At 39.4% G+C, this 15,261-nt stretch overlaps 1 protein-coding gene across 1 annotated transcript in view; it reads right to left on the reverse strand.

Annotated features, from left to right (window-relative positions):
• The window catches only part of DLGAP1 (DLG associated protein 1), a gene marked incomplete at its 5' end in the record, with an annotated part of 95,868 nt that overhangs the window by 22,907 nt on the left and 57,700 nt on the right, over window positions 1-15,261 (reverse strand). The window contains 2 exons of the mRNA XM_029083736.1: window positions 2,068-2,159; window positions 5,363-5,736. Coding sequence (XP_028939569.1) covers window positions 2,068-2,159; window positions 5,363-5,736 — 466 coding nt within the window. The remainder of the gene's footprint in view (window positions 1-2,067; window positions 2,160-5,362; window positions 5,737-15,261) is intronic.

Genomic DNA, 15,261 nt, shown 5'->3' on the forward strand with positions numbered 1-15,261 from the left:
AAACATGATCAATTTGCAGTATTTATCCTCTTGGCTGTGTCACTCTTCTCTTCTTATTTTATATTTATTTAATATTTCTGAAGCCTAGAAAATTTTTAAAAACATTCATTTGTCAAAGACTCAACTCAAAAGGGCTTTTCTGAGGCTCTGCAGATGTTATGGTGCAGGGGCAGGGAAGAATGCACTATATTTACAATTCTGTTCCTGTAACATATAATCAATACATTGTGCTCTACTGTGTTAAAAAAAAAAAAAGGAATATGAGTGCCAAACTGTGATGATAAGCCCTTTGTGTCTTGAGTGCACTCATTTGCTAAGGATTAGGGGCTGTCCTTTATCAGCCAGTTCACTTCTGAAAGTCCATGATAGATTGCTGCTCGCCCGTCTGCTCCAAACAGCAGCAACCTCATCAGCCAGGAAACCCCCAAACACAGCTGTCACTAGGTAATGCAGAAATATTGCTTTCTCAGGGCAGACTCTCATAGGCAAATCTTACCTTTTTCTCTGGAGCAATAAAAACTGCAACAGAAAGAGGACTTTGGAAGTAAGGTATCTACACACAACCATTTCTTTCTTTCCTTTCCTTTTTTTTTTTTTTTTTTTTTTTTTTTTTTTGAGAGGAGGGGAGAATTGGGCTTTTGGGGTAGTTATTTCCTTTGTGCTCAGGCTGAAGGGAAATGGTCCTTCAGCATCTATTCTAATGTGCTCATTTATCTACTGCTGGAAGAGTTGTGGGTAAATGGGGCTAAGGTCTAACACATAAAGAAATGTCTGCCAGCAAGAGCTGTTTTAGCAGGTTAATGAGGAACTTGGTAACAGCCTAGCAGGATCATTGCAAAATCACATTTCTTTTTGCTGAAATCACTTTAGCCTTTTCGAATCACAGGAAAATACTCTGCTACTTTGCAGGGAGATTTTGTTGAATTGAAAATGATGTGGATAACATTATTTTTGAGCATTTTTAGCAGATGCAGGAAAAAAAAAGTGTGAAAATGGACATCTCCTTTACTCACTACTGCAGCTGGTGGGCCAGAGGAGGGCAGAGGGCCCTAATTTTGTCAGGTCATATTTGCTGCACCCAGGTTTTCTCTGGAAAGATTGCAAGGGCAACTCTTCCCTCACTGGCAAGCGATACTGCCCCAAGGCTTCTCCTATGATACAGTACAGCGAGTTATCAACAAAATGGCTCCAGAATCCAAGAGTTACACTGTGCCCAAGCGGCTTGGGAAGAACGAACAAAGGCTTGGGTGGGTGCTTGCAGCTGCAGTGGCACTGGGCAGGCCTGCACGCTCAGAGGCAAGGAGAGAGTCTGGAAGCTTTTCTTCAGCCACTGAATCCAGTTTTGGGCAGGAATTAAGATTTGCAGCTGTGGTCAAGCACTCAGAAACTTTCTGTGTCTGGAAAGTGCTATGCACAGTTATGCTGCCCTGCAGTGTAACTGCAGTTTGTCATAAAAAAGAAACATAATGCTTAAAACCAACAACTATTCTAGATTTTTTTTTCATTTCTATTGGAGCATATTTGTTTACTAATTCAGGTTACACCACAGATTGGAGAGAGAACTGAGTTTTACAGGCTTGCCTTTTAATCTCAACAATTTTTTGCAAGGGAGCAGTTGTAATGCAGAGATGTCTGGGTGAGATATCTGAGCAAAAGCAATCAGTTTGGCTCTGCCACTGCACTGCTCCACGTGGCTGAAATTATTCTGCTGAAAAATAAGGTAAACTTCCCTGTCAACTCTGCTGCTACAGACATCACGAGAATAATACTCCATCTGCATTACCTTCAGCTGTTCAGGTAGATTTTCTGGGGAAAAGGAGTTTATTAAAAGTATATTGACCTTCAAAATATGTGGCATTTTTCTTCCAGTTCTCCCACTGGTCCTGAAAAATCCTCTCCAAGAAACAAGAGCTATAGCACTTATAAGACTCAGCTTTTCAGTCGGGTGATCTAACAATTCATCCAGGAAGCAAGTTTATATGGTCATGTGTGCAGGAACTCGTGCTCTTAAAAATTAGTTGCAGCATAATTATTTACTTTAAAAAAAAAGTATTAACTTTTACTCACCACTTCTCCTCCTCTACTTGAACTCCTATAGACTGGAACTTACTGGTTGCTTTATTTTCACCTGATTTGGCGGATTCTTCAGCACCATCAACCTTAAAAAAATTTAACCCGCTAATTAGAATGTATTTTAGCAGAGATACTTAAAATTTCTATGCGTGATAATACTAAGTGGGTGCACATAGAGCTTGTACCATAAGTACTTTCATTTAGTCAGGTAGTGTATCTGTGGCATGCCCATTTATGATGTTATTAGTGAATATTCATAATTGTTGTTAATCTAGAAAGCATTTCTGGTAAGACAACATTTGGCTTGCAAAATACAGATGGATTTTATCCAGTATTTTATGGAGGGTGGATGTTCCCATATGCCAGAGCAAATCTCTGAGCAGCTGTAACTCCACTTACTATGCTCCACCATTTATTTGATTTTACCTGTTAGTCTGTATGCACATGCATATGTGAACTTATGTCAAAATTATGTGTTTATTTTGTTTAAATGTTAGTGCCTTGAATCAGAGCACTGTACAGATAAAATTTAAAGAAAGCAGATGCGACTCTTGGATGCATTTTCTCTGCTGCTTCATCATGCAAACACGTGGTCCCCAGGAGCTCAGGCAGGAACTTTATACCACCTCTCCATCTCCGTGAGGAGATTTATACTAATGGTATAAAGTTAAAATTTAACCACAGATGTATCTTTGAAAAAAATCACAAACTTTTGGGTCCAGTCAGTGTAGCTGTCAATTCCCAGTGCTATATATGATGTTATTGGACATACAAGAAAAAAAATTTCCACCACACAGAATTTTTGGGCCACAGCAGTGTAACAAAGTGACCTGTGGATTCACTCTGACCTCGGGTGTACAAAATCTCCAGCTGTCGTTAACATGTGTTCAATCAGTAAATAAACTTGTTGTTGAGAGCCAATGCAGGAAAAGTGCTCAAGGAGAGATGGGAGTTACTGAGTTGTTTAGTGAAGTGAGGTACTTACTTGATACTGAAGGGGATAACTGCATCTTAAATCCCATAACTGACAATCAGCAGCAACCTTTTGATGGAAGGATTTTTCTTTGCTTTACTTTGCTTGTTTGCTGAACAGATTTACAGCAGAGGCTTGTGGTGTCCTAAGAGTGACTGAGGGGTGCAGAGGACACTCATGGAGGTTCATCACAAGTGCATGTTAGGTTTATTTGTTAGAGGAGGAAGCAAACCAGGAATATACCTCTGGCTAAAGCAGCTTGCCCTGCTCTACAGAGATGGCCAGACTGTAAGTAAGGTCTATACCTGGTCTGAGTTTAGTCTAAGCCTGAACTAAACTCCCTTTACAGTCAGCGGAGAGAGACTGACTTCATACTGCCAGTCAGACAGCTGACAGCCTGTTTTAGGGCAGTTGTTTCTAAGAGAAGTAATTTCTGGCAGCAACAACTATCTTACGGTATTTCCACTCCCACACTACCCCTTCAGCTGTACCAGCACAACTGCTTGTGCAATGATGCTGCAAAACAGACCAGATAGTGGACTGGCAAAGTAGTTTTCTTTTATCTGTGAAGCCTGTCTGACTCTAGAAGTCTCATGGATGGGCAAAACTGGGAGGGTGGCATGGTGCACAGGCAGGAATCCTGGAAGGATGTATCACTGATGAAGGTTTCACTTCATGTAATCCCAGCTTTAGGGATCTCCATTGGTTTGTACACAAAAACAACCCTGGCAGCCCCTCATGTACCAATCCCAGGCAGCTTTCACATATGATTATGCTGGCCATCTGTAAATTTCAAGGTTTTAGAGGAAGATTTACAAAGGCTTGAACAGCATTGAGGGCTCTATTTTCATTGGATCTCAGGAAACTGAGGCTCCTATACCTCTTAAAGCAGCATTTATTGTTTGCAGCAACACTACCTTAAGAAGAGACAGCAGGGAGATGGTGTCTCAATAGCCACGATTCACATTACTGTTGTTTGTTTTGGCTTCTGCAAATGTGGATATTGTTTCTTTCTACACATTATTTTGCAGGGTGCCTGCCTGCTAAGGAGTCTTTGTTACTTTGCTCAGTGAAATGAGGGATTACAACAATAAAATGGCACTTTAGGCTTCGTTGAGTACGGGAATAAGTAATAGAAAAGCTTTCCTTTATCCCTGTCCCACCTGGATCTCACTTCTGTGTTTAACACTGAACGTCAGCCCTTCTTTCAGAATATACCCCAAATAAACGTCTGTGAAGCAGAAAAAGGCTACAACAAAAGCAGTGAACTGGACCTACAGGTAATAGTAATTATTAGAAGTAAGAGAAAAGTCACAACTTCTCGAGGAGCTACCCCTGGGATGGCATACTTCTACACAGTGCCTCACATCTCACCAGGCTGATGCAGAGATTTCATGGTAAATTCTTAGGCTTTGCTAATCAGATAAGCCTGTCCAGGCACATAATGCTGTACTTACAACCTCCATCTACGAGAAAAAACAAAACAAAACAAAACCAAACGTATCTTCTTGTGAAGGCTGGTAAACTGTGGGTTTGCTATTCTGTTTGCTTGGGATTCATCTCTCATCAAAACCTGTGTTGATTTGCAGTTGATTGTAAGTTCAAGTACTTTGTTGCAAAAGCTAATCCTGCAAACAGTTGAAGTCCTATGCAGATTCTTTTGGGAGGGGGGTGGTTTATGGGAAAGATTAATTAAGAAAGCAGATTAATTTGGTCTATTTTATTTGCTCTTCTCCTTTCTGTAAATAGGAGTGAACTTTGGCAGGGTTAGTTTTCTTGTTTCATTGCAGCAGAGGTAACGAAATGTAATTTCCTTTAACAAGGGCAAATCAGAAGGAACTTACCCTCTGCTCTTGAGGCTGAGATAGGAACAATGCTGCCTCATTCAAGCAGCTACCAGACATTATGAAATGCATGAATAAGCAGTGACAATTAATTCAGTGAGGCCGGACAAAAATATTTTTTGGGTGATAGTGTAATGTAAATCATTGTTTTACACATTCCCTTTCAATGATTTAATTCATGCCTTTCTAACCCCCGTTGTGTTATGATTCATAGATTAGTGCTCATGTGTGTAATTTAACAGAGCTGAATAACAAGCAGCAAGGAGACTTAAACAAATCCTCGCATCTGATGTTTTTACAATAAATTAGAAAAACATCATTAGTACCATGCAGAATGATTACACTGCTGCAATTTCTACATAGTTACCTGTCAGGAAAAAAAGAAAAATACACAAAATGTTGCATAATGAGCAGTAAAACATGTAGAAATCCAAAACAATGGCAGGTATATAATCCATGTCCTGTACTGTACCTGTATTCCAATAGATAAGCATCTGTTTTTCTTGAAGTGGTCCTTCTTTCTATCTTCTACTGCAACGGTGGCAATGGTTGTGGTGGTGGTGACGGTGGCAGTATTGTTCCCTATATGTTGACTTGCAGGGCCATGGATCTGCGCATTGGCAGCTTCAATAGCAGCTGTTAGCGCCTTCATACTGTCCAAGCTCTCCGTGGAGTTGCTAAGTCCAGATTGACTGATGATATCTCCCCTCTGTCCATGCCCATCCATATATGCATCTTGGGCAGACTCTGTGCTGCTCTGGGCTGTGATGGAAATAAACGGTTTGGTGGTAGTTCTTGGTGGGACTGGAGGTGGTGTCTTCTTATAGGTGGTAATGCAGGATGACACTGGAAAAAAACATATGCGAGTTCTTGATCTATTGATGCTGCAGGGACAATGGAAGCAAATATGATCTCAAAGCATCAGTGAGCATGGACAAAGAAGAGGTAAGGATGATGCTGTTAGCCAAAGAGCCCCCAAAAGCTCCAATGTGTGTGCCATGGAAATACCTTGCTTATCAGTGTCCTCTGTTCCTACTAATGTGAGCGGCAGAATTGCCAGTAGAGGGAAAGAAAGTATCTTTTTGACAAGTTCCTCAGTCTTTTTAGGATTGTTTTCTCCAGTGTATTTTCTATTAACTGTTCTAAGTTCCATGGGGGCAAGTCCTTCCACCAAAACTTTTGTTCTGCTTGTGGCTTACAAACCTGATTCACAAGGATGATGAGTCTCCAGCCACTTACCCTAGCTAAACTGTACTTCATGCAGTTTTATTGCAGTTATTTTCTGTCTCTCTACCCTGTCCTACTGTATTTACCAAGCTTATGTAGAATTTTAAACATTTTTCTGATCAGAGAAAGATCCTCAAACCAACCATCTGCTGACAGTTACCATGCTTAGACTTGCGTATTTCTTGCTATAAAACATCTCACTTGTTGCACAGAATTCTCAAATACTTTGAAATGCTTTGTAAGCTACTGAGGACATATTTAAAACAACATTTTGCCACACCCAAATTTCTCATCTTAAATATATCAGTTCTGGAAAAAAATGCTTGATTTTACAAGCAGGGAGTTAGCATAATGGAGTCAATGGCTAAAGCCTGTTAGTCAGTGGGACTACTTAAAGGAAAGTGTAAATATAAATGTTTGCAATAACAGAGGCTTTAATAAAAGTTTATGAGGACTCCTCTTTTCATATTTTGAAGGCCACACTCTCTTTGTAAGTGGTGTTACATGGATTTAGAAACCTAGCTTAAGGTTCCCAGGTGAAAAACTATTGTGTATACAGAACTATATGCAGAAAGCACTACCTAGAGAGAAAAACATCTTCCTTTAAGGGATAGTTGGCAGCTCTGCATTACTAAAGTCCTGGAATGCTTTCAAATGAGGAAAGAAAGTCCATTAAAAACAAAAAACAATCATGACATGCTCTATTTTTTAAGAAAATAAATGCAGGCATGAACCTGTGCAAAGTTCAGACACAAACATGTTAACGTAAGTTCTTATTAACAGTAATCATATGGCAAGAAATGAATAATCAGATCATTTTAATTGGCAGACGTCTATGCCACCCACATAAAAGGTAACTCTACTACAGCTGTTCTGCTCTTTGCACTGTACCTGCTTGTCGAGCCAGAAGCCATTACGGTATTAATTTGACTAGCTCAGATCCACATGCCTCATATCTCCCGATAGCTGTAGGAACAGTTAAAGCATAAAAGGTGTTTCCAGGGCATGAAATCACATGAGGTTTTTTTTTTAAGGAGTCTAATATAAGTTTCTGATAACATGCCTGAACGCATGTTAAACATGTTGAATGCTAATGGAAAAACAGCATTTCACTAAGGTAGTGAGTGTTTTGAAACTATGATTCACTTCTGAAGAGTCAAACAGAAACCACAGCATTTTTGAGAGAATAGATGGCTAAAAATGAACTTGTCAAATTTTAACTCTAGGGAAGTGAACAGTTGATAGGGGTTAAAGGTGCTTTTTTGAAGTGCTTATGACAAGACCAGTATGTGTAACTAACAGAAAGGATGACAATTTTACAAAGGGGACTGTTAATTTTGTGCTGTTCATCATTGGTTTTGATGCTGCCAAAAAGCATTTGTTGCAGCTGTGCTCATTCAGGTAAATTGGCTGCTGTTGCTGCAGCGCAAACATTTACTCTGGGACTTACGGAGAATTGTGGAGGCTGCTACTTGGGTGATGATATCCCAGAAATGACACAGGTGGTTCATGGTCTGGAGAATGTTCTCTGAGTGGTGGGAATGCAAACTGAAATTCACCCCTGAAGAATTCAAAGCACACGCATATATCCAGGTAGCGCTTTGGGAAGCTGGTGCCAAACTGCCTAGTAGAGGTTGGTGTGCAATGCTACTTTGCACTTCAGCAAAGTATAAATTGTGCCACTTAAAATATGCTAGGCAAGGTCACTGTGGAACTCCTGGGAAGATGCTACATCCCAGCAAGGCACATATCATTTCTCCTACATAGCAGATAGGGAAATGTTAATGGAACACACTTGAAAAGTGCTCATAGGTAGGAGAGAGAGCATTGAAAACAAAAAGTAAACCTTAACAACACTGGTCCCCCACATCACTGGGTCATCCTCCACTAGAAAAAAGAGTCAATAGCAACTGTCTGTCAACAGCTACTGGGCACTCTGGACACATACAGAAATGCCTGATTAAGATGTCTTTCATTCTGTTGGTAAATGTACTCAATGAGGAGTCTAATCCGCACTGCAATGCAAGATGTTTGCACTCAGCTAATTAAATTTGAAGTTATTCTTAAGAGAGGGAGAGAATTGACAAGTCATACGGTGAAACTGTAAAGAGAAACAGCAAACGTTCTTCTAGCAAGTCAAAACAAATCCTCAGTTTCCTGGAGTCAAGCAGCACATACTGTACAGCTCCAGAGAAGCGGAGTGTGCAAGTCATAAAAGAACCCCAGGCACTTCATTACTGGAAATGATGTAAGCTCCCACTGCTCCTCTGCAGCAAACGACAACAAAACAATGCTCAGGCTGCCGCCGCCGTTGGAAGCAGCTGGGCTTTAAATGTTGTAGCTGGCTGAGCCCTCCAAGTGGCTGAAGCACAACAACGAAAGGGATTTGGTGCATCAGTTTTTTTCCAGGCACTTTCAAGAACCTGACGACTTGTGACACGGCAACCTGAAGGATCTTCTGACTTTTCAAGTGGCTACGGTGTTTTATATGCTAAGCTGCTTGAAAAACAAAATAAAACAAGTACTCGCCAGGAAAAATGACAGAACCGTGGCACTCTCCTTGTGCAGCCAAGAGAGCCTGAGCATTCAGTCAGTGCATGAAGAGCACATCACAGTGCTTTCTGTCCCCGCAGGCAATGGGGATGCTTTTCCATCCAGCTCTCCTGCAGCAGAAATGGACTATCCTGTAGGACTCTGAGAGAGAAGATCACAGGATCACGGGATGCTTGAAAAAGATGGAGAAATCCTCACTTCACACAGAGGGAACTTTCAAGGGGTTTTGCACATGAAAGCTGCTTTAATTCACATCAGGAAGTGAATTTAAAGGGCTGTATAAATTCCCTGATAAATACGTTCTTGGACAGGCATCAAGGAGCGAAGTTCTGTATGGAAACTGATCCGACTGGAGAGTCAAGTCAAAGTAGTCTAATTTTTCATTAAAACTGTTTAGACACGGAGTTAATCGGAAATATATTTTTCTGAATAGCAAATATGTATATGAACCCTCAGTTTGTCACAATATAGACTAGCTTTTCAAATTATTTTCCAGAGCACACATGCTCCTGGAGCAAGTATACATTCCTCTCCCAGGGCATATGCAAGGTTTAATCCAGAAACTAGTTAAATCATGTGCAAGAATCCTCTGGCTCCCAAAGCACCTTGAATGAGGCCCACCGTTTCCAGCTGTATCAATCTATCAAGTAATAGTCTCCTTTTCCTTTTGATCTTTATCCTGTTTCTGTGGCCTGCCTTCAGGTTACAGTTTAATCCCAAATACCTAGTGGAAAAGCACTTTCTCCAGATTAAAAAAAAAAATCAAAAAAAATCATGGTGTTTGTCCTCCTAGCCAGTATTTCCAAACAACTAGCTCATGGGACAGGAATTTGGAACAGGGAGTGTCAACCACCCAGTTCAGAAGGAAGTCTAATGATAAAAAAAATAATCCCAGATTGCATAATAATAAAGGCTTGAATTTGAATGTTTCATTGTAAGAGCACTTCAGTTGTTTAAACATGCTCACTAGGGAGATGAGCCCTCGGGAACAAACATCAGCACGCAAACACAGATTTTTAGTTCACTGAATGGGTACTCAGGAGAACCCCAAGGCAGATTAATATTTGTGAAGAGATCAAATTTATGCAGTACTTTGAACAGTTCAAGTGATGAGCTATGTAAGCCATATCTTTCTAATTTGGCAGTCTCATATAAGCTTGGTTAACAAATACAAGAATAAATGAAAGTGCAAATTTAAAGTTAATTAAAATAGTAGTGCTTCTCTTGAGAAAATGGACTAATTCCAAAGTTTCAAAGGAGCAGCAGAGGATACAACTTGTATTAAGGTAGAAGGCAGTACAAGGAGTTCTTCCACCCCTCACAGATGGACCTCAGTCTTCTGATTTACTGTCTGTTAAACAGGTGTGTTTACAGCCCTGTCCTTGCACCTCACACAACTGCAACACAACACAAGCAGGCCTGAGCCTTGCAGCTGCAGCCTCCGAGCTCCCCACACAGAGGTGCGGTGCTTGACTTGGCTTGTTAGAGTCAAACAGAGCTGTTATTCTCTTTACATCCCTGCTTTGTTGAGGATTTTTTGGGGGGGAATGCTTGGAAATGGAGTTTCAGATCCTGTATTGTTATTTTTACATGCAAAAAATTGGTATGAAATTGGTATTTTCTTAATAAAAAACTACTTTCAGATAGCAGATGGCTTCTGAGGATGCAGGGATTTACTATTAAAAACAAACTGAAATAAAAATTTTCATAAGTTCTAAACTGCCCAAGGGACCAGAGCGAGTTACGGATGCCATTATCCCAAATGAGAACTACTGAAATCTCTGTAGAGATGTATGCCATCTTCATGGTTCTACCAAGGCCATGCTTTTTCTGTATACACTTCCCCCCACCCACCCCAAGACAGATATCTTATCCAACAAAAGCTACACTGGTTTCAGAAACAGCCATAACCGATAACAAAAATCCTGCAGAAATCTGTACAAAGTATCTAAACTATCTTTACCGCACACAATAGCACCACAATATTAAGATTTAATATCCCATGTACTCTGAGGTCTAAAAGCTTGTGCTGGTGAACTTTTTGTATGTCTGGACATTTTTGTTTGCAAGTAGGGTGCCTCCAGCTTCCTAGTTGGATACAGTAAGGGACACCCTGAAACCTAGGAGAGAAGTGGGACTAAATATAGGTCATCCAGCCTCTCAAACAGATTGAGTTAGAAAATCTGCATGTGCATACTCAGTAGACGACAGGTGTGTATTTCTCCAGCAGATTTTTTTTTTGTTTTCTTTTAATGTCTACTGCTGGAAGCTGCTGATGCTGGTCAGAAGTTTAACTGCTATCCCAGGAAAGCTGAATTAGTGTGCAGAGAACAGGTGAGACAGCCAAAGGTGTCTACTAAATGCAGTTTTTTACTAGGATATCACCACAAATTATGGATGCACAGACAAAATTCAGTGCATGTAGGCTTCCTATGAGACCCACTTCACTCCTTGGAGTATATAGCCATAGCTGAACTTCTCTACACATAAAAATTACCAGTACATTAACAGCACACAAACAATTCAACTCATTTGGCCTCAAAGCCACAAAGTCTATAAACAACCAAAGCTCTGGAAAAAAAATTTCACATAAACTGAAAGTCATTACCCAAAGTGGATCATTGCTTGGATGGCTTATAATACTTTACTCTTAAAAGCTGTGATCCTTACTGGTGTCAGGCAATTAGGACTCAGCTCTACCTTTTCTGAAAACAGAGATAAAACATGTAAGAATATGACCATGTGCAAACCCTAGATATAATTTCAGCTAATGCATATGAGCTCCCCTGCCTTTTTACATGGACTGAGCAGCCGGAGGGGACAGCAGTAGCATTTACTTCTGCCAGCAGCAGTTCTGGCAGCAGCTGCTTCCATGAGATCTAAGTGCACTGTACCTGTGGAGATGGTGCTTTACAGACAGGTTACACCCTGGCCATCAGCCCATGGGACATGATGAAGCTATATACCCACAGATAAAATATGAATAGCTGCTTAAACTGAAATTTAGTCAGGCTGAGAGGGAAGTCAGAAGTGAAATTACTTTGGCCTTGTCCTTAAACTCTGGCTACCAACGAAGCATCTGGAAAAACACCACCAAGAACTGCAGGGGCGATGATGCGAGCCTGTTCAGGACAGACGCTCTCTGAGAGCTTCAAAAATTCAAACTGCTTTAAAACAGTCATGGTAGAAGGTATCTGATACAGAACACCAACCTCTACATTCAGTGAAGCATGTTGGAAAATAACGAAAAAAAAAATAATACAGAAAGAAAAATAATACAGTGGTGTGGTCTTTTTTAGTTAGCATGTGAATTATTTACCATCTCTCTTCATCTTCATAGCATTTTTTTCTGAGAAAATCAAGGGAACACTGATCTATAGCTTAAACTAAGTCTAGCGAACCATTCAAATGCTTTCTGCACTTAAATACTTCACCAAATCCTTCACACTTCTCCCTCTTTTGGAGCACTCATGGAAAAAAAGAAACATTATAATTTTAGCTATAAAAAAGGGTACTTAAAATATTTTATATTTCAGAGGTTACATGTCATAAAATGACCATGGTAAGAAATTAATAAGCTTTCTGAATAGCAATACTTTAATCATATAAAAGGCATTTATGGAAAAGAGAGGAAAACTTATGGCAGTTTATCCCACTTAGACCAAGAATGTGTAACAGTAAATAAATATAATAATATGCAGCTTGATGAAATCAGATCCTTTTCCCATATATTTTCCAGGAAGCAACTTCACTGGCACTTTGATATAATACTTGGTTATGTGTTACTGCAGCACTCTCAAATTCCAGAATTTGCATCTTTTTCCCTCTGGCTATACTGTTAATAAAACAAAATGGGCATTTTTATTTTTTTAATGTGGAGTTGTACTAAGCAAATACAGATACATATATGTACATAAACAGCTATTTAAGTAAAAACACTGTGTGAGAACCAAAGCCTGGATTTTTAGAAACACAGAAGGGTTGAACTTTTTGCAAGTATCTGGCCACCTTAGCTAGGAAGATGTATTTAAAAAGTTTCAAATCCAAGCATACTCTGAAAAACTACTAACTTTTTTTTTTTTTTTTTTTTTTGACTACTGAGGAATGGTTGAATGTAAAGAGGTGAGCTGCAAGTGCACATTGCAAGTTCTTGGGGCTAATCACTTGAAAACCTATCTCTTATTTACATTTCTAAATTGAATCTGGATTCTGGAAAATGTGACTTGAACTATGACTACAGAACCTAATTCCCAGATTATACCATAGAGCTGTGCAGCAAGCATGCCGAAGTGGAGTCCACATTGCTGCTCTGTTTGGGCATATTACCATATTACTGTAGGTGTTATTTCTTGAAATGATTGTGTAACTTTGAAACTACTGGACATATTAATACTCTTGTATATATAGTTTCCCTTCAGTTACAAATGGAATATTTACTATCTGAGCAGCCAGTTCATAGGAGACTTGAATCCTGTAAAACCTGGAGAAGTATCAGGGCAGATGTGTGGTCAGAACCAAGCCCATGTTAGTCATGAAACAAGTACTGTGGGTCACGCACCTTCACAGCTCATTAAGCAGCACTGCATTTTGTCCTTCCTGAGCCTCTGCTACCAATCTCTCATCCTCCCATGGTGGCAGTGGAGATGACTGATGATAAAGCAAGTTTAGCAGTCATTGTAGGATGAGCAGTCAGTCACTGTAGGATGAGCTTGTCACAAATTTGATGGAGAAATTGTGGGTTGAAATTGTACAGCTTTTGTCATATAGGAGGTTGGACTACAGAGGAATTAGGATTCTCCTCTTCTAAATCTGTGAATCCCACGTACTAACCTGTGAACCTGGAGGCGACTTAAGCCAGTTATCTCTGAGTAGTCTGATCATGTGGCATTTAAGTTAGCTATTGACACTTCAAAGTGTGATTCCTCTAGAAGAAAAAATGACTGTAAAATTTGCTCCTTCTTCCTTAATCTGGAAATGTACCTTCTTTGGTGCTGATGTTAGCAAGGAAACAAGCTTCTACTGGTTTTTACTGCCAGTGGTTTTCTGAATACTTAATAAACTTAAGATAGAGTAAGCAGAATTCTGTATCATTGCACACATTGGCATCAAGCTAATCTCAGAGAATTTGATTAGTGCATCTAAACTGGCATAAAAATGCATTAGTTTAAATTGCTGCAAGCCCACCCCTGATGTGGACACATTTAGAAGTGGGTATGACTGATAAGGTCTTTTTTTTAAGCTTAAATGAAAATGGAAATAGCAGTGGAAATAAGAGTAATTCATTCAAAGAGTTTATCCCAAATAACTGTATCCGTTCACTGATATTAAACTGATTTCCTTTTATGCCACAGTGTGCAAATAAACTATATATCATTATCAATTACATCCAGCTGAATCCACTGAAAACTGTATAGATATAATCTGACCTGATGACAACTGGTAAAGTTTAAGGGCCCTTTTTAATTTTCTGAGTCAAAATAAGTTCTCAGGGTTGCTCTATTTGAGTTTCTTTGTGCCTGCATGGTTTGATTACTTTTATATCTGGGATTTTTAAAAAGCTACAATAAAACACAGAACACAGTGAGTAGCATTGTTACTAATGAAATATTCAAAGTTGACCCACACTGGGGAAGTTCTGTGCTGAGACAGGTATATATATACATATGGGACAGTTATATTCCTCCAGTCATTAGGGACTGGTATACACAGCAAGTACAGAAATGTAGGTACACCAGTTTTGCATGTTATTCAACCTTAAGGCCTTAAGGCTGTTCAGAAGCTTTTAAGCAATAAAGAAAGTAATTGCTCTGACATATACTATTCAAATGTGTTTAATACAACCTATATGAGATGGATTTTATTTTCAGTACACTAGCCACCCACTTTATTAAGCAAACTATCTTGAGGTGCTTATGTGTATAAACTTTTATTCCTCACAGTGGAAAGCACTTTGTCACCCAATCCAGCAAAGTACTCAAATCTCTTAAAACTCTTAAAAGAAAGTATATGCTCAGTCCCCGATGGCATCAAGGCTTTACTGCTCTCACATCAGCTCAAAAGTCTACCTTTCAATTTGTTTTGAGAATCTTATTTTATGTTACTTGATATCTAAGATTATATTAAATAGTTTGGCTAAGAGTTAAAAGTTATTCAAATGACAGCAATGATGAAAGGCTGCTATGTTTTAATCAAATATATGTTGGGAAGAATCTGTACAAATGCCAAAGACAAGAAAATAAAAGCCAATACAAACTAAAAGAAGAATGAGATTGATAAAAGCAACATTAACAACTTTTAAGCTACTATAAATTGCCATGAAGCACCACAAAAATTGATTTATATAATTTCATTATCTGTTTTGATGTAGTTCACTATAACTCAAAAGAGCTATGCAGGTATAACAACACACTATGTTATTCTCACAGAGAATTACTAATGAACACAACTGTAGAAAACCAGCATTCAGGACGGAAAGCATCATGCGGGTACTGAGCAAGAACATCTCATCATCCAGGGAAGTATGACTTGTTTTTACGCAGCCAGTACTGCATTCTTCAGCACACTTAATGCTTTTGAGGTGTCCCAGTCCAA

This window comes from Antrostomus carolinensis, unplaced genomic scaffold (genome assembly GCF_000700745.2).
Source record: "Antrostomus carolinensis isolate BGI_N321 unplaced genomic scaffold, ASM70074v2 scaffold682, whole genome shotgun sequence".
NCBI lineage: Eukaryota > Metazoa > Chordata > Aves > Caprimulgiformes > Caprimulgidae > Antrostomus > Antrostomus carolinensis.